The sequence below is a fragment of the Lucilia sericata genome, unplaced genomic scaffold, assembly GCF_015586225.1.
Source record: "Lucilia sericata isolate MDLA Ls3-8-SP2 unplaced genomic scaffold, ASM1558622v1 Contig000256F_arrow, whole genome shotgun sequence".
Classification (NCBI taxonomy): Eukaryota; Metazoa; Arthropoda; class Insecta; order Diptera; family Calliphoridae; genus Lucilia; species Lucilia sericata.
The window spans coordinates 302,698-326,043 of NW_023994282.1; the positions used below are offsets into that span (position 1 = coordinate 302,698).

Sequence of the window (23,346 nt, forward strand, 5' to 3'; positions counted from 1 at the left end):
AGATAGATAGATAGATAGATAGATAGATAGATAGATAGATAGATAGATAGATAGATAGATATATAGATAGATAGATAGATAGATAGATAGATAGATAGATAGATAGATAGATAGATAGATAGATAGATAGATAGATAGATAGATAGATAGATAGATAGATAGATAGATAGATAGATAGATAGATAGATAGATAGATAGATAGATAGATAGATAGATAGATAGATAGATAGATAGATAGATAGATAGATAGATAGATAGATAGATAGATAGATAGATAGATAGATAGATAGATAGATAGTAATAGATAGATAGATAGATAGATAGATAGATAGATAGATAGATAGATAGATAGATAGATAGATAGATAGATTGATAGATAGATAGATAGATAGATAGATAGATAGATAGATAGATAGATAGATAGATAGATAGATAGATAGCTAGATAGATAGATAGCTAGATATATAGATAGATAGATAGATAGATAGATAGATAGATAGATAGATAGATAGATAATAGATAGATAGATAGATAGATAGATAGATAGATAGATAGATAGATAGATAGATAGATAGATAGATAGATAGATAGATAGATAGATAGATAGATAGATAGATAGATAGATAGATAGATAGATAGATAGATAGATAGATAGATAGATAGATAGATAGATAGATAGATAGATAGATAGATAGATAGATAGATAGATAGATAGATAGATAGATAGATAGATAGATAGATAGATAGATAGATAGATAGATAGATAGATAGATAGATAGATAGATAGATAGATAGATAGATAGATAGATAGATAGATAGATAGATAGATAGATAGATAGATAGATAGATAGATAGATAGATAGATAGATAGATAGATAGATAGATAGATAGATAGATAGATAGATATATAGATAGATAGATAAGATAGATAGATAGATAGATAGATAGATAGATAGATAGATAGATAGATAGATAGATAGATAGATAGATAGATAGATAGATAGATAGATAGATAGATAGATAGATAGATAGATAGATAGATTTGGACTTGACATTTCTCCGCTTTGTCCTCTATGTGTCGAAAAAGATGAGAACGTGGAAAACGTTGCCCCTGATATAGTTCCGGAAGGAAAAACCTTCAGCAACTTTTGTAGAGTGTATATATATGATAACTAACCCCGGCAGTGAATTTAAAGTAAATTGCGCTGAATTTCTTTTACAATATCGAAAGCTATAAGTTTAAATAAGAAAATTACGAACAATTTCACTCGATCACGAGACAATTCTTATATTATAAAATAAATGCAAGATGCAAAAACTAATTTTGAAAATGACTAATTTTTTATTACTTTGCACAATGCAATTATTTGCTATTATTATGTTAATTATTTTCTATGCAAATATTTTCTTAAAGGATTTAAATTTAAATGACCATGACTAATGCAAACTAATAACATAAACAACTTAAGGGTTGCAAAATTTTACATACTCTTTAATAATGCGTAGGGTGTTGAGTACATTATACTCTTAATTTTATTTTACAAAATTACTCTTAAAATATAGCTTTACTCTTGACATTGAAATATTACTTTTGTTTTTGCAAAATTGTGCTCTTTTAAATATTGTATATTTCAGTTCTATAGCAAATTGAGTTGTATTCTTATCTGATTTTATGTGGACATATTTTTAAGCTTTTTTTTTGCCATTTGCACTAGGGTAGCAAGTAAAAATGAAGCTCTACAAATATGCAGATATTTGAACATTTTGAGTAACTCAGCAGAAAAATATACATTGAATAAAATAACACACCATATGAAATGATTTCGATTTGAGTTGAAAGTTGAGGTATAAACATTTTGTGCAAACAGAGACATTTAGTATGTGAGAGTTATTCAGTGGGTTGAGACGTTCTAAGAAAAAAACATAAATACATAGCTAAAAGTTATTAAAAGCTAGTAAAAACGTTAGAAACCTTTTAATTAATTTATTTGAATAAACAAAAACTGTTACAAATTTAATACAAAAAAATACAAATTTTTGTTATGAACATTTAAATTTGTATTAAAAAAAATCCATTTAAAAAAAGGAAGTTTTAAAAAAACAAAAGAAAAATGCCTTCGGAAAAATCGATTTACAATCCAAATCCGGCCATTAGCCAAAATGCTTACATATCGAGCATGGAAGAATATAAAAAGTTCTATGAAGAATCTTTGGATAATCCCGAAGAATTCTGGTCTCGTGTGGCCAAACAATTTCACTGGGAAACACCAGCCGAACCAAAGAAATTTCTACAATACAATTTCGATATTACGAAAGGACCCATTTCTATTAAATGGATGGAAGGAGCCTCTACAAATATTTGCTACAATCTATTAGATCGTAATATACGCAATGGTTTAGGAGATACTATAGCCTATTATTGGTAAGTTTTATTTTTTCCCCGTTTTTTTTCAGATATAAATCTAAATTACTGTTCAAAAAAAAAAAAAATAAAAATAAGAAAAATTTCAATGACGCAGTTTTTGTACTCGTGTACGTGTTCTGGTTCGAAAAAGGACATGCTTCTCTTTAAGTATTATTGATTTTTTTACTGCTCTTGTTATTAGTAAGAAAATTTTTTGTAGCAGTAGCTATAGTATATGGAATACAAAAGAAGACTTCTTGAGTTACGAAATCAAATGTTTAAGTTTACTTATAGTATAAAGTGTAAATACGTAGTATGCAGTTTTTTTCTTTCTTCTTACGGTTAAACCCTTAACGCTAAAAAAAAATAACAACAAAAACACATGTTCCTTGGCAGTTGACAAATGACAAGATATGTAGATGGAAATAGAGCAATTGACGTTAGTAGGTGAATTTGTAAGGCGCTATTTGAAAACTTAATGGGGAGGTGGGCGTTACAATGATTATTGAAAGTGTAATGTAATAATGTTGATTTTAAAGGACAAAATTTTAAAAAATGTTTTAAAACAACATTTTTGCCTCATAGTAAACTGCTGTTGCAAATATTGCAAACGTAGCAGTTATAAACATATTTTAAAGGAGGAAAAAGTTATATTTTTTAAAAATTTTAAAGAATTATTAACATTGCAAAAATCTATATATCCTTATATCCTTAGGACATTACAGAAATTTCCTTTTTAAATTAAACTTCTCTTGCAAGTCTTGCAATTCTAGTTAAAATACTACACTTTCCAATGTCACAACGTTATATAAAACTATAGGTTTTGAAATCTATTCCAAGGACGAAAAATTTGTACATGTAAAAACTTAAAATAAGTTAATTCTTTTATATTAAACTGCTCTTGCAAATATAGTAAAAATATTACAGTTTCCAAGACAACATTTTTCGAAAGATTCGATTTTGATATTTATTTAAAGGAATAACGAATTATATCCTTTAAAACTTTGAAACAAAGAAACAATTAAGATTTTTATTCGATAAACTATACTACTCTTGCAGGTATTGTAAACGTAGCAGTTTTACACTTTTCTTAAAGGACAATTAGAAAGTTATGAAATATAATTGGAAACGGTGTAGTCTATAGATTAGATTATAGATAGACTATAGAATAGACTAAACTAAACTACAGACTAGACTATAGACTAGACTATAGACTAGACTATAGACTAGACTATAGACTAGACTATAGACTAGACTATAGACTAGACTATAGACTAGACTATAGACTAGACTATAGACTAGACTATAGACTAGACTATAGACTAGACTATAGACTAGACTATAGACTAGACTATAGACTAGACTATAGACTAGACTATAGACTAGACTATAGACTAGACTATAGACTAGACTAGACTATAGACTATAGACTAGACTATAGACTAGACTATAGACTAGACTATAGACTAGACTATAGACTAGACTATAGACTAGACTATAGACTAGACTATAGACTAGACTATAGACTAGACTATAGACTAGACTATAGACTAGACTATAGACTAGACTATAGACTAGACTATAGACTAGACTATAGACTAGACTATAGACTAGACTATAGACTAGACTATAGACTAGACTATAGACTAGACTATAGACTAGACTATAGACTAGACTATAGACTAGACTATAGACTAGACTATAGACTAGACTATAGACTAGACTATAGACTAGACTATAGACTAGACTATAGACTAGACTATAGACTAGACTATAGACTAGACTATAGACTAGACTATAGACTAGACTATAGACTAGACTATAGACTAGACTATAGACTAGACTATAGACTAGACTATAGACTAGACTATAGACTAGACTATAGACTAGACTATAGACTAGACTATAGACTAGACTATAGACTAGACTATAAACTAGACTATAGACTAGACTATAGACTAGACTATAGACTAGACTATAGACTAGACTATAGACTAGACTATAGACTAGACTATAGACTAGACTATAGACTAGACTATAGACTAGACTATAGACTAGACTATAGACTAGACTGTAGACTAGACTATAGACTAGACTGTAGACTAGACTATAGACTAGACTGTAGACTAGACTATAGACTAGACTATAGACTAGACTATAGACTAGACTATAGACTAGACTAAAAAAACCTCCAAAAATAACTAAATTTCATAGTGGGCAAGGTTGTGTATAGTAGAAAGTAAAGGATGATTTTTGAAGGGTCTTTTCAAGACCTGCGCACTAATAAAATATTGAATATTTCAGAAAGAAAGAAATAATATAACAAAAAATAATAGAGAAAAAATAAAATACAGGAACTGAAACAAATCAAGATTTACATTTATAGTGGATTTTTTTGTTTATTTGGTCAGAAATAAATGTATTTTAATTATGTATTGAAAAGATCATTGACTTTGTATTAAAGAAAATTTCGTATTTTCAAAGAAATCTAAAGTAAAAGAAAGAATAAAGAAAAGCGAAACGTTATAAAACAAGGAAGTCTTTTTTTTAATTTGTTTTAAAAACTTAAATATTAAATAATATTTAAAAATTAATTCATTTTAATTACTTTAATAAACAAATTTAAAACAATACTAGGTCATGATGTCAATGTTTTTTTGGTCTGTTAACGGAGTTTAAATTCAGTTAGGTTGTTAACTGGTCTGTTAAGATCTTATGAAATTTATGTATTTTATAAAACCTAAACCAGTTTGAATGCATTTTAGAAGTTTTTAAAGCCACAAAAGACCATGACTTTGAATTTTTTTGAGTTTTATTTGGTTTTATGTCTGCTGAGGCAAAGTTTAGTTTTTATAATTAAAATATATTTATTGATTTATGCATAAACATATTTGAATTTAATAATAAGCAGACTCTATTTTATAATTGTGCAATATTATTGTTTATTTATTCACTACAAAGTTCAAATGGAAATTTTAATTTAAAATATATATTTTTGTTACAAATAACTACCTAAATAAACAAAGAATGTTATGCTAAATAAAAAAAATATTATTTAATATTTTTAAAGTTTTTTTTTTTGACGACAGAAATATTTATGCAAATTTTATAAACAAATGCGCTATTTTTTTATTGTTAAACCATTACCTGGCATTATTTCTTTCTGTTTGCATATTTAGTACTTATTTGCTATGGAAAGTACGTACTTGAACCCCGTGTTAATAGAATTTATAACAAAATTTTTGCAGTGCTTTGCTGGAAGTTATTTGTTTTTAGGGAAATTGGATTTAAACAAAAATAAAGCTTTATGAAAAGTAAAAAGTACTTTTCTTTGTTGGGTATAGTTTAAAAAAAGTACCTTTATTGTTTTAAATATAATAAAAGTAACTTTTTTGCTTTACATTAGTAAGCAGCCTAAAGAGAATATTACGCAATATCTTCTTGAAAAGAGCAGGGTCCGAATAACCACATATGTACGTAATCGAATAAGCTTTAGTATCGAAAACTTTTCAATATCGAAATTAGGCTAAAATGTACTAGATTACGATTAATTTTACTCGAATAGGTATGCGTTAATACGGCCCAGCCATTAATCTAGTCTATTGAGAGTTTCAAAGCTTTTGATTAATCTAACCAAGCTTTTATTTCAATCTGTCTTTTACTTTTTGCATCGTTACTCGATCAAAGAGCTTTTTCATGAACTGTCTTGCTTTCACACATACATCGGATTAAGAATATCTACGATAAAATATCGGCAGAAAGTGACAAATGAGCTTTCTAGAGGAAGCTCTTTGTTAATAGCAGGACTTTGAATTGCTTTTATATTTAACCTCAAAACGTGTAATGCTTCAATCTGCATCGGTTTGCTGGACCTACATTTTAAGATTCAAAATTATAGTAGAATCATTAAAACAATATTATAGTTAAGGACATAGACTAATACATATATACTTTTCCCAAGAAATCTGACCCCATATATGGGACGTTATAACATAGCGAAGACATCTTTGTCTTTAAATTATGTTGGGTCAGCTAAAAGCCCAATCTGTTAACTTAACACTAATATATCTTTTCTTCGAGATAACTTAACATTATGCAGCTCAATATCTTTTAAGTTCCGAAATTATAATAGAATCATATATGATGAATAATGACACACACCCAATATATACTTTTTCCAAAAGAATCTGGCCCCCAGAATCAGGTTTTCGAGATAATTTTTCATTTTGAAAACCCATCGTTTTAGGCTATATTTGGAACCTTTTATAAGAGCAAAGACATCTTTATTTTTAAATTCTGTTATGTCATCTTAGAGTCCAATCTTCAATGCTCTTAAAACGCCACATATAGAATTGATAAATAATATATTGCGCTTTAACTTTAAAAGTTTAGATTATTTCAAAAAAATTTATTTTAGCTAAATTTTGGCTCGTGCCACATATTTAAAAGTGAAAGGTCCTCTGATGTGATTAAGATGCCGTTACTTTCTTATCAAAAACTGAAATTATTTTTATTTTTTGACTTTTTGTTTTAAAATATCATCATTGCAAATTAAGATTTTAAATTAAATTTATTTTGATTTTTATTTTAAAATATCATCATTATAAATTAAGATTTAAATTAAATTAATTGCAAGAAACTTTCCTAAATTTTTGTTTCAAATGTTTATGATTAAATAAATTACACAGCCCAACAAAATTTCAAAACTCAGGGAAAGTTGCGCTGAATCTGGTCTCTGAATTTCTCAATCATATATGTATGTAAGTTCTCATCACAAATCAAAGTTTAAATCGGTTGAAGTAAAAAGCAGAATTTGGGTTAAACTTAAAATGAAAATGCCAGTCAGCATTAAGTTTGCTTTGTGTTGGTGTGAAACGCCTGATTTATATTCGTACCCTTAGAAAATATTTGGTTTTCATTGATTTAAATCATTTGGCATAAATTTATTCTTCAGGTGTTATAAAAATTCAATAATATTTTCCAAATAAAAACAACCTAAATCGTTTTAATTGTTTATTTATAAAAAAGAAATTCATTATAAATCCTAGAAATTAAATAAGTTTTTTGCAACTGATGCAATTACCTAGAACAACGTGTACTTTTTCCCAAAAATATTTTAAAATAATTAAAGAAAAATTTGTTTTACTGCCAAATGATTAATTTCACGCCGAACAGCCGTAACTAGCCAAAACAAATCTGACTCAATATGTTTATTGCTTTCATTATTTGATAAATGAAATAGACCAGATATTTTTGAACACATAAAAAGTAACGATAATCACTATCAAAGAAAGTTTAATAATTGGTCAATAATAGTAAATATTGCGTTGAAGAAATGAAAAAAATGACGTAGTTATGGCAAAAATATGACTTTTAGAGACAAGGTTCAGTTTAAGAAATATTTGCATTACAAAAATTAACTAAAATTATTAAATATTTATTTCAATAAATACTTAAATTAAGAATATTTAAAAATAAACAAATTCCCAAATGGTTTATATCAATTATTTATTAAGAGCTTACACACTTGTCTATAATTTGTTATGGTACCGATTGGCTGAATTCGTTGAAAACAAAATAAATAATTGTGTAACAAATTAGCGGGGAAATTGAGCAAAAAAGTACTTCAGTTTATTTTGATTAAAAAATTTCGCAAGTGCTAATGAAACATGAAATGGAATCCTATCATCTTTTTTTTCGCTGATTTAGGGTAATATTCATATGATAAATAAAACCATACATTGTTTACCACACTTTCTATTTTATCTGGTTTATAGGCGTTCCGTATCAGGCATGGGAATTGTCATTCTGAATTAGTTCTAACTTATAACAAATACCGTACTTTTTTAGGTTTCAAAAAACTAAAATAATGTTCTGCTAAACTATAGACTAGACTATAGGCTAGACTATAGATAAGACTATAGACTAGACTATAGACTATGCTATAGACTAGAGTATAGACTAGACTTTAGACTAGACTATAGACTAGACTATAGACTAAACTATAGACTAGACTATAGACTAGACTATAGACTAGACTATAGACTAACTATAGACTAGACTATAGACTAGACTATAGACTAGACTATAGACTAGACTATAGACTAGACTATAGACTAGACTATAGACTAGACTATAGACTAGACTATAGACTAGACTATAGACTAGACTATAGACTAGACTATAGACTAGACTATAGACTAGACTATAGACTAGACTATAGACTAGACTATAGACTAGACTATAGACTAGACTATAGACTAGACTATAGACTAGACTATAGACTAGACTATAGACTAGACTATAGACTAGACTATAGACTAGACTATAGACTAGACTATAGACTAGACTATAGACTAGACTATAGACTAGACTATAGACTAGACTATAGACTAGACTATAGACTAGACTATAGACTAGACTATAGACTAGACTATAGACTAGACTATAGACTAGACTATAGACTAGACTATAGACTAGATAGACTAGACTATAGACTAGACTATAGACTAGACTATAGACTAGACTATAGACTAGACTATAGACTAGACTATAGACTAGACTATAGACTAGACTATAGACTAGACTATAGACTAGACTATAGACTAGACTATAGACTAGACTATAGACTAGACTATAGACTAGACTATAGACTAGACTATAGACTAGACTATAGACTAGACTATAGACTAGGACTATAGACTAGACTATAGACTAGACTATAGAACTAGACTATAGACTAGACTATAGACTAGACTATAGAATAGACTATAGACTAGACTATAGACTAGACTATAGACTAGACTATAGACTAGACTATAGACTAGACTATAGACTAGACTATAGACTAGACTATAGACTAGACTATAGACTAGACTATAGACTAGACTATAGACTAGACTATAGACTAGACTATAGACTAGACTATAGACTAGACTATAGACTAGACTATAGACTAGACTATAGACTAGACTATAGACTAGACTATAGACTAGACTATAGACTAGACTATAGACTAGACTATAGACTAGACTATAGACTAGACTATAGACTAGACTATAGACTAGACTATAGACTAGACTATAGACTAGACTATAGACTAGACTATAGACTAGACTATAGACTAGACTATAGACTAGACTATAGACTAGACTATAGACTAGACTATAGACTAGACTATAGACTAGACTATAGACTAGACTATAGACTAGACTATAGACTAGACTATAGACTAGACTATAGACTAGACTATAGACTAGACTATAGACTAGACTATAGACTAGACTATAGACTAGACTATAGACTAGACTATAGACTAGACTATAGACTAGACTAATTGGTCTATTGGAGCGCACAACAGGCCCGATAGCGGCCTAGGTGTATTTCTTCGGATTTGATGTAGTATACGTCCTCCTATCAACCTAACCTAACCTATAGACTAGAATATAGACTAGACTATACTATAAACTAGACTATATACTAGACTATAGACTAGACAATAAACTAGACTAAACTAATGACTAGACTATATTTTAGACTTAATAATAGATTTTAAACTATTATAACTAGATTATAAATAGATTTTAAACTACTATAACTAGAATAGTCCGATATGTCCGAAAATGTCGTGGGGGTACCGTGGTATTTTCCGATATCAAAAATTACTTAAGTACTGAATTTTCCATGCCTGTTTAGTATTATTTGTTTTTACCCCAAAAGTATTATACATAACATGTTATTATCTATCAGTCTGGTTGGCTACTAACAATTCTTCATATCTATAACTGCTACAACATTATACAGATCTTACTATTCTTGTTGGATTTTATTCAGGAAAATTTTACTAATTTATGACCCAACAGCTACTGCTTATCATTTCCAGTGTGTTTATGAATTGTTATTATGGTAAAAAAAAACTATTGTTTCTATGTTGTTGCCATTATTTTCGGACTAAAAACACGAGTATACTTTAGGTAATAAGCTCTCGAAATGATAAAGCATACACTTGACTTCCAATTTAAAGCGTCTAAGTAAATATACGAGGGCGTGTTAAATATTTTTATTTTCTAATATTTTTAACTGATAATAAATATTCCCGTGAAGTGATTTTCTTTCTTAGTTTTTTGAGATTGTATAACGTAATGGTCTGATTTCAAATAGTTGTGTTGTAGGGAATTTTTCCAAATAAGCTTATCTTGCTAAATTTCAATTGCCAAAAAAATAAAATTAAAGATTTATGATAATAATCAGTTTAGTTATTAGAGGAAAATATGACATATGATTTTGAAGTGTTGCCTGCTATTATAAGATTAAATACATAGTACATATACTCTAAATAATAATTATACGATATAATCAAAATATTGTTTACAATTAAAATTATACAACACAGAGAGTTTATGCAAAGTCATGTTATTAATATGACGCCACCTTTTGTTTTAAGGTGAGAGAACTTAGAGCATTATAGAAATCTTAAAAATATATGATCACCTATTACCAAGTAATGCATAGAGTAAGGAATGCTAATTAATTCAGTTAGCGGACAATTAATGCATACAAATATTAATAAAGTTACTAAGAGTTATTGAACAGAAACTTTTCAATGACAACCTCTTACGATCTCCTTACTAAATACATTACATGGTAATGTTAGTCGATTTTTTATTAAGTCTTCTGGCCTAAGGAGAAATGTATTGCTAATAAAACTAATGCTTTGACTGATCTCAAAGACGTGCGGTATTGATTCTAGTTGTAAGCACTTTAATATGAAAAGATTTACGACGGGGTCATTCTACCACTTTAGGGTATTCTTTAACTTGTCTCGGAACAAAACTGACCTAAGGAGAAAGCTCCTGATAATAAAATTAACGCTTTTACTCATTATATAGCCGATCCTTATCGATTCTAGTTCTAAAACTTTATATGAAGTGAACCAGCCACTAAGACATGGTGATGCTCCGGGGGGTATTCATTCCACCACATTAATCTTGATACACTTTGTGTATCGTAACTTGGTGAATCGTAACTGCCCTCACCTTAGTGAACCTATCTTATCTTGTACTATAAGAGACAGTTGCCCTCATTCGTCCTTTATTGGTGTGGTATCTTTACTGGTGTGGTCTCTTCCGAGTACTTGTAATGGTTGTGTTTGAAACAAAAATCTACAGAGGAGTGACTTCGGAGACTATATATTGGGAATTGGTGACAATGAAAGTGACTTCCTTGTTGGATGATCTTGGAAGTTTAGTTAATTAGTTTGAAAGGAGGATGTATGTTATTTTAGATAAGAAAAGGGGCAACTAATACACCTAAGCTACTATCGATTCTCTTGTGCTTTACCGGAGTCTCTGCTACTGATACGGAGGCACCGATCTTCTTTCAGATCTTTAAGATAATGCTGGTTAAGATCACTCACTATATTGTTTGTTAGTAGATCTACACAGAGGGAAAAAGAAATATACACGTGTGGTACCATATTGACACCAAACTGTTTATAATTTTTCAATACCATCCATTGTCAAAGTATATATGTAAGCTCCCTATTGACAAACACAAACAATTCGTTGCCCATAGTAAGCTTACCACGTTTGTTAACATTTAGACAACGGTTGTGTATAAACTTTAGATTTCGATAACGAATTGTTGCAATGTTGACAGCGCAACGTTGCAGTGTTGTGATACGTATGTATATACTTTGACAACGGATGTTATTGAAAAATTATAAACTCTTTGGTGTCAATTTAGTACCAGGCGTGTATATTTCCTTTTCCCTCGCCAATTAAGCAGCAATCGAGCGATATTTAATCGCATGATCTTAAAGAACAATTCAAGGTTTCAAAAAGCATTTTAATTTAGATTAGAAAATCTGAAAGTTATAGAGGCCTTCTGGCTACAATCAGGTTCAAACTTGTTAGTATTGAGCAATTATAAAATGCATTTTAAACTTGAACTTTTAGTTAATGGGATGATGAACTGCACCGTTACTAAGTAAAATTAAAATCTAAACATGTGATTTAAATTAATGGTATGATTTTAAAAATAAATGTATTTTGTTATCAGAAATATAAAATTTTTTTGTTTGAATCATCTTTCTAACAAATAGACAGTCTGGCAAATCTTTTCTTAAGAAATGTTATTATTTAATAAAATATTATCAAATGTTTTGCTATTCCAATTTGCAAAGTTTTAAGCTAATCTGAAAGGAATATTTCTTAAGTATTGGAAAACTTCAAAAGCTTAATTAAGATTTCCTTAATATACATACCTCTGGTACTTAAGATTTCTAAATAATTAACTTGAAAACAAAACGCAAATTATAATTTTCTTTCATAAAACAAAAATCTAACATCTATGACCCAGCAAAATTTCAAGTGTCTTGACAAAAATATCAATTAATGATTTTTATCAACATCAACAAAATACTCTCGTCGTCATATCGGCATAGAAAAAATTCCAAACTTTTAAGGAAAATTTTAATATTCAACAAGTCGTGTGCAGGCGAAAAAAAAAATTGCTAAAAATAAACATAAATTATTAAATAATAAATAAAAATTAACAACCATCGTATAAATCTATAATATTTCTTTAAAATATGATCGTATCATCATATGTTTACAATTGTTTTTGTAAAAATTGTTGTTAAAAGAGAAAAAGCTAAAGAAAAAAGAGAGCCCTTGATTTTAAAAGTGGGGCCATATCGTGTGAGTATTTTTGTTATCGCTAGATTTTTTAATGTGAGTAGAGGAAAGTTTTTTTTTTGTTAATTTTATTTATTTTTAATTTAGTTATAACACAATAATATTACTCACACCATACCAACAACCAAGAAATACCGGTAATCTTTACTAGGCTTTAATGGATCTTTAGCAGATAACATAAGTGTGTACGTTTAATTTTGTTTATCACTGTGTTTATGTTTATGATTAAAGAATTGTTTTTGCTATATTTTGCATATAGCATTTAAACAATATTTCAAATGTTTTCTTGTGAGAGAGAATCTTTTGTTTTTGTTCTCTAGCCTTTTTCATTGTTATTGCGGGCATCAGCATTTAACAGCTGTTTAATATCGTATGTTAGATTTATGCAGACCAACTCTACTCTCTAATTGGCCGTTGTTATCAGGCGATTGGCAAAATTGATCGCGTGACTCTCTAATAGTTGGGAAAAAAAGCAACACTAAATTAAAGGTAGATTCTCATAAGTGTGTAGAGAAATGTGTTTGTCATATGTATGTAAATTTTTTGCCAATCATTTATAATTTGATAATATTTATTCTATGAATATGAATACATATTATTATATTTAATGTGATTTTATAAATCGCCATCTATTAAATGTGTAGTTTATTAAATTTAAATTAGTTAAATTAATAGAAATTTTGCCACATTTTGGAAAAAAATTTTAAATTGTTTTCGTTTTTCTTACTTTGTAGTTAAATGATCAGATTACATTTTTATTGAAAACTGAAAATTTTATTTTTTTCATTTATCTAATCAGGGGTATATACATTTCTTATATATGTCAGTATTAAAGTTGTAAACATTTATTTAAATTATTAGCACTATTATTTGCATAATTTATAAATAACTTTATGGTCTAAAAGATAGTAATGCTATGTTCAGACGGTACAATTATTAGTAATTTATGTCCTCATGAATGTGTTGGACCTACTATAATAGGAATTGTATGCAGACTTTTGATGTTTCGCATCTACATTATCATTGGTCTTAGTTGGAAGATCCGCTGGAACTTAAAATCTTCACCCAATGTTCCACCGAATTTCTAGTGTTGTTCGTGAGCATCTTCAGAAGTGTGAGATCAATGCTAAATCGGGAAATGATAAGCAGTAATCTTCCCTGATCATTTTCTCAAATAGATCGTTTTAATTTTTTAATTGAGCAGTGCGAGTATCAGAACTCTTCTTAAAGTTCGATTTCTGCCTTAGTTTCGTTAGTCTCAAACTGAAAGGTGGCATTATCAGCTGGGTAGGGCACTTTTAAAGTCCGCAAAGTTAATCTTTTGGATTCAGAGACCTGTTAGTTTGAGTTGCGTTTCGAATTACGTACGTTTTAATACGCAATAGTAATTCACAGCGCGAATTAAGTAATACCACTTTCCGTGTGAACATAGCATAAGAAATTATTTATCAGCAATTATCTGCAGGCATACAGTATTGTGTAAAACAAAGGCAACTATTATTTATCACTTGCTATATAACTTTTTAAAAGGTTTATATTTATTTTTAAGCGTTTTTCACACTGAGATCGGTGATATACAATATATACCGATCGACAGTTGTACCTGCTTATGGAAGGTATTCAAATGTAATCATTTCAGTTGTTATTCTATTAATATATAAAACTTTTTGTTGCTATAGCTGTCGATAAATTTAGAGTCTTTGGCCAAGTATGACTCGGATTTTTCGGGAGCGAAGGTCCAATTGTCGTATTTTTCATACAAAGATCATGTTGATGTAGTTTATAGCGATCGAAAACTGTTCTTGCCTATAAATGACAGCTAAACATAATCTGTTTTAATTGTTTCCAAAGATCTATACTATATAAATTATTACATCTTTAAGCATTAGCTATATTTCCCTTTTTAGCTTTTTTGTTGGGAAAGTTTCTTGCCATCCGATCCGATAAAGATAAAGTTCGAAACTCAATACATAATAGTTTCTTCAAATCTAATATCAAAAGGAGGAACTAAGAAATTAATTTGAAGGCCTTAATCGGCATTAGAAGCAAAATGGGACAGCATTAATTTTTTGCGGCCGTACACTTAAAAAATCCAATATCATGGCCCTCAATACCCTCATATTTGATTCATTTTAAAAATTCAATATTTACCAAAAAAAAAAAAAAACACTCTTTACATAAATATTTACTATTTGTTTCTTTTATTTTTTAAACAAATTGAATTTCTTTATCACTCTCTCCCTAGAACCGCACGTGAATTATATTTATTTAAGATTTCTTTTACAAATATTATATGATAACCTTTTATTAGCTTTTTTATGAACATGTGTATTTTTTTTAAAAGAAAATCTTATTGCGCATTCTTAATTGCAAATTTTGTTTTTATTATATTTTTGGAATTTCAAAATATATTTTTTATACTGTTTCTTATTTGTTCTATTTTTTACCATTTGAAACATTAATTTTTCTTTAAACTTTAAATGAGATTTGAATATTCCCAATGGAATTCTTTTTTGAAAACAAATTGGAGATTTGTTTATATTTGTCTTATATGAATTTTAATGTTTCAAATTTAAATAATTAATTTTGTTATTTTTCTAGACACTATTTTAAATATCAGGTCAATCAAGCGCTGAACAATTTTTAAAAATAAACAATTGTTGAAGTTGTTTTCAAGTGTTTCAATCGACAAAAAGCCTATAAATCATCAGAAAGTAAGGAATTTCAAATAGAAATAAGAACTAGTAATGTAAATATTGTGTTACAATCAATAGTTACGAATTCTTAATACCCTACATTAAACTGGGAAATGTTTGAACTAATGTGATGACTCTAATAGGTTTTTATAATCTAACCAAAACCGAACAGATCGTGTTTAACACATGTTTTAAACAGTCAAGTAGTTGTTTCTGAACTTGTATTCGTACTGCGCGTGGTCGTATGTTTGAAATCGTTCAATCTTTATCTAGTTATTCCTAAAAAAACTATAACTTTTTTTTAGTTATTGATTTATTCACAAAAAAAGTGGGCTGGTCATGTTAATAAATTTTGTTTATTGTCTAAAAATAAACTAATTAATATTCCTCTCACTGTTTCTTTTTTAATTACATTTTAATTTTTGTTTACATTTTGCTCCTCACTGTACATGCGTATTTTGCCGAAGGAGGAATGACACGTGTAAAGAAATTATACAAATTAATTCGTATTTACATAATAGAAAAGATTTTCTCTCTCTTATCTTTGGCATTATATTCAATTAAGGGAGTTTAGCTCAGAAAAGAGCATTGTATTCGAATTCCCATAAATATAATACAACAATTGTTTAATTTGGGGAGCAATCTATGATAATAATTGTCATAAAGCTATTTATGGATTTAAGAAGATAAATGATAATTTATTTGTATTTCTGACAACTGACGTGTCAAACATCTCGTGAAGAGTTTGTTTACATTTTGTAGAATGAGCTTAAATGGATTCATTAAAATGTTTAAAGAATTGGGCATGAGTTTGCACATTTCATAGGTTTTTTCAAAGCGTAACGATTATAAGATCAAGTCATTTCATATAACCCAAATTCGTTATATTATTTTATATGAAGTTTGACAGCGTCGGTTTTGAGAGAGAATTTTTTTATTTGGTTTTTTTAAGAGCAACAAACTCTAGTAATTAATTAATTAATTTATTTGATCAATGTTATTTAGTTTTTAGTGGTTTTATTTAGTGAGATAAGTATTTGTTTTAGGTTTTTAATTATTTTGCTAAATATGTATAATATTTATAAATGTTTAATGATTAGGAAATTTTGTTGTTTTCTAGAAATTTTTAATATTTTTCAAGATCTATTCTAAAATTTGGATAAAACTCTCCTTGATAGCATCAAGAAGATTCATTAAGTTGTATTTGAAAAAGTTGGTTACACGAATCGCAAGACCTTATTACGTTAGCTCTTGTCATGCCAGTCTCATTGCGGAATGACGTGAATGCTTATGTATGTATATCTCTGCGAAGACATCCCTGAAATACACATGGTATTCTATTTCATTACTACTTTTACTACTGTTTAACCCTGAGTATTTTGCCTTAATGAGCCTATCATTATCTTGGTGTTATTGCAATGCCGAGGTATAGATGTGCTACCAATACCTCCAGTCTGGTGGAACTATAAGCTGGTGGTGTCAAAGGTATCCTCGGCCTTTTCTTGGAATGATTTGATCTGGACTCGAACCAGAGTACCACATAATCTGGACTTATTCGGTTAAGTCATTGGTCAGGTCCCTTCGGGGTTCACGTAGTGGGTGTGGTTTAAACCCACAAATTGATCTTTATGATCCGAGAATAGAATTGTTGTAAATATAGCCTTGTGGTGTGGTTGTGCGGACTTTAAAAGGTTGAGAAATGTGCGACATCGCTTATGTTAGCGTCCGAGATATAGTGTTGTTGGGTTTTATGTGAACCCTTCTCTATTAATCTGTCTGGCAATTGTATCTTTCATGTCGAAGTATGCATTGAGATTGATCTCATGCTGCCTGTCATTTCGCAACGTGATCACTTGACAAGAGATTGAATAGGTCGAATACTCTAGCAAAGTGCTCGTACGTGATGCCGACAGAGTCATGTACAAAAATTTCCACCTGAGTGTTCTTCATTGATGTCACTTGAGGGCGAGTAGTGAAGCATCTAAAGTCCACCCAGTGGATGCAAAAGACCATCCTGAGATTAAGCCGTCAAGGCAAGTAGGTAATCACGTAAAGCAAATTGACATTCTTTCACTACTGTTGTTCTCCACATCCAGAATTTTTAATCGATTTCCATCAGTTAACTATAATACTTTCAGTAAGTTTGTAAGTTATTGACTGATAATGATTGTAGCTTCATCATCATCACTAGTCAGCTGTCGTTTTTGTGATTTGTTATTGTTTTTAATATTTTCTACTAAATATTAAATTTTTTTTGTGGACTAAAGAATTTAGAATTTTAATTTGTTATTGTTTTTACTAAATATTCAAATTGATGCGCATCAGCACTTGTTAATAACAAGAAATTATTTATTGTTTTGTTTTCGGTTATAAAGAATGTCGTTATTTTTAAAATATTATTTCTTTATTATTGTTATTACTAATTAAATTTAGTATTCTTAAAGCAATCACTGTCAATATGAGACTGATGTTGTAAAGTAACAGGTCATCTTTATAACTATCCCCAAAGTATCAATCACGGAACTAGTTCTGTATCAGTTGCTTTCAATATAGAGAAATTCATTACATTTATTACATTAAACAATACACTAAATATGTATATCTATATATATAAAAATGAATGTGTGTTTCTTTGTATGTTTGAACGTTATAGACTACAAAACTGCTGAACCGATTTTCTTGAAATTTTCACAGCGTATTCCTGTATGTCAATGGGGGACTTGGTACCTCCCATATTAATTAAATACAAAATTTCGTTTATCTGGGAAACTAATAGAACTAGATTCTTCAAATTTTGCACAAATTACTTTAATATTCATCTAAACATTTTGGAGAAAAAAGGGCGGGCTTTTATCTTGGGGGCTTGAAACCCCCACATGAATTAAAAAGAATAATTCTTATATCTTAGAAACTATTAGAGCTAGAATCTTCAAATTTTACTTGAAAAACTTTGACATTCGGACTTTCAATGGGAAACTTGACAACTCCCATATGACATATATAAAATTTCGTTTATCTGGGAAACTAATAGAACTAGATTCTTCAAATTTTGCAAAAATTACTTCAATAATCATCTGAATATTTTGGAGGAAAAAGATTGGACTTTCATCTAGGGAGCTTGAAGCCCCCACATGAATGAAATAGAAAAATTTTATATCTGAGAAACTATTAGAGCTAGAATCTTAAAATTTTACATAAAAAACTCTGACATTCATGTGAACATTTAGAGAATAACGGGCGAGCTTTCAATTTAGAGAACTATTGCAGTTAGTATCTTCAAAATCGTTAAGTGGGTTTTTTATTTATACTGCTTTAAGGGTAGCAAAGCACACTGGGTAAAGCTAGTATTTAAATAAAAACAACAAATGTTAATTATTTAATTGTGTAATCACATTTTAAAATGACATTGCAATATTTCAAATTAGTTTTTTTTTTTTTTTGGTTTAGACAATGTATTACTTTCACTAATCGCAGCACGGGTTTTGCTTTCTTTCTATTGTCTAAATTGAAAAAGTTGTTCTAAACTTTAGAATATTGCCTTAACTTTGCTTTAGATTCTAAAAAAATTTAACTTCCGCTTTTAAGCATAAACATATTGATTTAGTTATTAAATAATATATATTGTTAACACTTTAAATATAATTGCATTTCATTACTTTTTTTATGTTTAACCCCTAGAATAGGAAGTTTGCAAAAGCATTCTAAAAGTATATTAAAAAATCAAGCTGTCTGCAAAAGTCACGACTTTTATTTATTATACAAATATTTATAATAAATTAAATATTAAATTACAATTACATTAATATAATAGAATAAGTTTTAAACAACAAAGTAAATAGGTGTTGGTCAAGAGTATGTCAAAGTCACTCTAGTCCAAATACGCAGACAGAAAATTAGTTTTATCTAAGTTATCTCTAATGACCATGTACTGATCACTTATTAAGCTTGAACTAAATTTTATGTTTTCCCGCCAAACAGAAAACATTTTGATAACAGGAACTAACACTTAGTTCAATGTAGGGGTAGTACAAAGAAAACACAAACGGAATTTTGTGTTAGTGAATTTTTTATGTCTAATTAAAATCTACAAATGATATAGAACTGTTTTTTATAGGTAATTGTACAAGGGGTTTCAGTTTTCCATTGGCCATTGTTCCATTATAATAAAATGCATAAATATGCATGTAAATTAGTTGAAAAAATGTTCTATTCATTGTCTTTACTTTATTTTGTTGATTGGTGGGCAAAAAGCTTTATAATTGTTGTCAAGTAAACTTGGGTGATCTAGTTGTATGATAATTAGCAGTTGAAGTATGTACTTAAAAAATGAAACCTACTTAAATGCCATAATAAAGAAAAAGCTAAAGATACAGGATGTTTAAATTACTAAATAACTAAATTATGGCTTAATTAGTAGCACCAAATAAATTGTATATATTTTAAATGTTCTATTTCTTTTGCTATATTACAGGGAAGGTAATCATCCCGATGACTATTCCCGTGGTCTTACCTATCGTAAACTTTTGGAGGAAGTCTGCCGTTTTGCCAATGTTTTAAAGGATCATGGTGTGAAAAAGGGTGATCGTGTTTCCATTTATATGCCCATGATTTTAGAGCTGCCCATAGCCATGTTGGCTTGTGCCCGTATTGGTGCCGTACATTCCATTGTTTTTGCCGGTTTCTCGTCGGACTCCTTGGCCGAACGTATGTTTGATTGTAAGGCAAAAATCTTAATTACTGCTGATGGCGCTTGGCGTGGTGAGAAACCTTTGTACCTGAAAGCTTTGTGTGATATAGCTTTACAGAAGGCCGAAGAAATGGGCCATACTGTAGAGAAATGTATAGTTGTTTCGCATTTGAAGAGAGTAACTGCCTGTCAAGAGAATCACGTTGAAGAGGATATACCCTGGACTGATGATCGTGATTTCTGGTGGCACGAAGAAATGGAAGACAAGGAACCTGCCTGCTATCCCGAATGGATGGATGCTGAGGATCCCTTGTTTATGTTGTATACCAGTGGTTCGACTGGTAAGCCCAAGGGTGTTTTGCACACTACAGGCGGTTATTTATTGTATGCTGCCACCACATTTAAAATTGTATTCGATTATAAGCCGGGTGATATTTACTGGTGTACTGCCGATGTTGGCTGGATTACTGGTCACACCTATGTGGTGTATGGTCCTTTGGCCAATGGTGCTTCATCGGTTATTGTAAGTGTCATCAGTAGACAAACCAAAGTTTTCAATTAATGTTAACTGTAAATGTATTTTTAGTTTGAGGGTACTCCTTTCTATCCTGACAATGATCGTTATTGGTCGGTTATTGACAAATATAAGGTTAGCCAATTCTATACTGCCCCTACGGCTATTAGAGCTCTCATGAAATTCGGCGATGGACCAGTTTTAAAGCATAAATTACAGCATTTGAAGTAAGTTGGGAAAGCTATTGTTATTAATATCTGATCAAACATTATTCAAAATTCTAATTATTTGTATTATAGAGTTTTGGGCAGTGTCGGTGAACCCATTAATCCCGAAGCCTGGTTATGGTATTATCGCTATGTAGGCAAGGAAAGATGTTCTATTGTGGATACCTTCTGGCAAACAGAAACTGGTGGTCATGTTATAACCCCCTTACCCGGCTGCACTCCCATGAAACCTGGTTCAGCTGTAAGTTATTACATATAAAGCAACTTTAGGCTATAAAATCTTAATTTCCATGTTCTTTTCTTATTAGTCCTTCCCCTTCTTTGGTGTTAAACCCACATTGTTGGATGAAAGTGGTATTGAAATCAAAGGTGAAGGCGAAGGTTATTTGGTATTCTCACAACCTTGGCCCGGTATGATGCGCACCCTGTTCAATAACCATGAACGTTATGAAGAAACCTATTTCTCAAAATTCCCCGGTTACTATTGTACCGGTGATGGTGCTCGTCGTGATGCCGATGGCTATTTGTGGATTACCGGACGTGTTGATGATATGTTAAATGTTTCGGGACATCTTATGTCAACAGCTGAAGTAGAATCAGTACTAACCGAACATCCACGTGTAGCCGAGTCGGCCGTAGTAGCCAGACCTCATGCCGTAAAGGGTCAATGTCTGTATTGTTTCATTACCACCAATGAAAATGAAAAGTTTGATCCTAAATTGGTTTCGGAGTTGAAAAAGTTGGTACGTGAACGTATTGGTCCCTTTGCTATGCCCGATGTAGTGCAACATGCTCCCGGTTTGCCCAAAACTCGTTCGGGCAAGATTATGCGTCGTGTATTGCGTAAAGTAGCGGTTAATGATCGTAATGTGGGTGATACTTCCACTTTGGCTGATGAAAGTATTGTCGAACAATTGTTTGCCAACCGTCCCCAAGAAGCCAAGTAAGTTTGCTTAAGTCTACATGCATTCCAGAAACCAAACCAACCAACAATATATAGAAAACAACCAACCAGAGGCTTAAGGATATCAAAACAAATTGTCATATATATATTACAATATATACACACTAAACAAAAAGCTGCAGCAGCAAAAGGCCACACACAAAATTTAAGTAAAAACAAAATGAAAACTTTTAGCATAAAAACTGCAACTCTGTATGGGAGTTTTTCTTATACTATACGTTTTTCTTCTTCTTCTGTTAGTTCTATGTAAATCTCTATGATTCATTTTAGTTGTTTAAGTTTTACTTTAAGTTAATAATTTTCCTTAAAACAAAATTATTTTAAATGTTTAAGAACTGCACATACACAAAACCACACCTAATAATCCCAACCAGATCCAAAAATCCTAACCTTAAAATTATGTAACTAACTGTATATTGCACATTCTCTTATGTTTTTATTATAATTTTTATTTCTATAACATTTTGAAGTTGTGATTTAATTTATTAAAATAATGTTATATATATTTTTGTTCTGTTTTAGCTGAGAGAGTTTGTGTAGGTTTAGTTAATATGTTTGTAAATGATTATTTAATGTAATTTGTAACTCGTATCTTGTAGATGCATGTAATTTTTGTTTTTAGTCCAGTAGTAGTTAATGTTTTTTTTAGTTAGTTTTTCTTTATTTTCAATTTGTTAAACTTTAAATTTCCTTTTTTGTGTTCTGGTTTATTAGTTTATTACCAAGTAATTTGTTAACAAAATTTTTGTTTTTAAAAATAATAAAAATTTGAATATTTTTTATATACTTTTTATCTTAATGTTAAGTCATAAGTACACAAAATGATTTTAAATATTTAATAAAATCTTAAAACTATATTCTATTAAAAAATATAAAAAAAACATTAAATTAGTTCATGTTGTTGTTAATTTTATTCGATTAATTAGTAGGTGTTGCAATTGATTTTCGTTAAAAAAAAATTTATAGTATTTTTTATAAAATTGTTGTTTGTTTATTTCGTTTCTAATGCACACTGGCACTTGTTTTTGTTGGTTTAGTAAATTTAGCAATTAATCTACACTAAATTTGTCATCGATATGATAAACCATAAATTACTGCACAGTGGGATTTATTGCAGAATAAATAGTCCATTACAAAGGTTTCAAGAGTGCAAAACT

The 23,346-nt window shown here is 29.6% G+C and overlaps 1 protein-coding gene across 1 annotated transcript; it reads left to right on the top strand.

Moving 5' to 3' along the window:
• The first annotated feature begins 1,860 nt into the window (after positions 1–1,860).
• LOC119602829 (acetyl-coenzyme A synthetase) lies at positions 1,861–23,068 on the top strand. The gene is made up of 5 exons (XM_037954586.1): positions 1,861–2,422; positions 20,269–21,007; positions 21,071–21,225; positions 21,298–21,466; positions 21,534–23,068. The coding sequence occupies exons 1-5, from the start codon at positions 2,112–2,114 to the stop codon at positions 22,170–22,172; spliced, it is 2,013 nt and encodes a 670-aa protein (XP_037810514.1). The 5' UTR covers positions 1,861–2,111; the 3' UTR covers positions 22,173–23,068.
• The last annotated feature ends 278 nt before the right edge of the window (positions 23,069–23,346 follow it).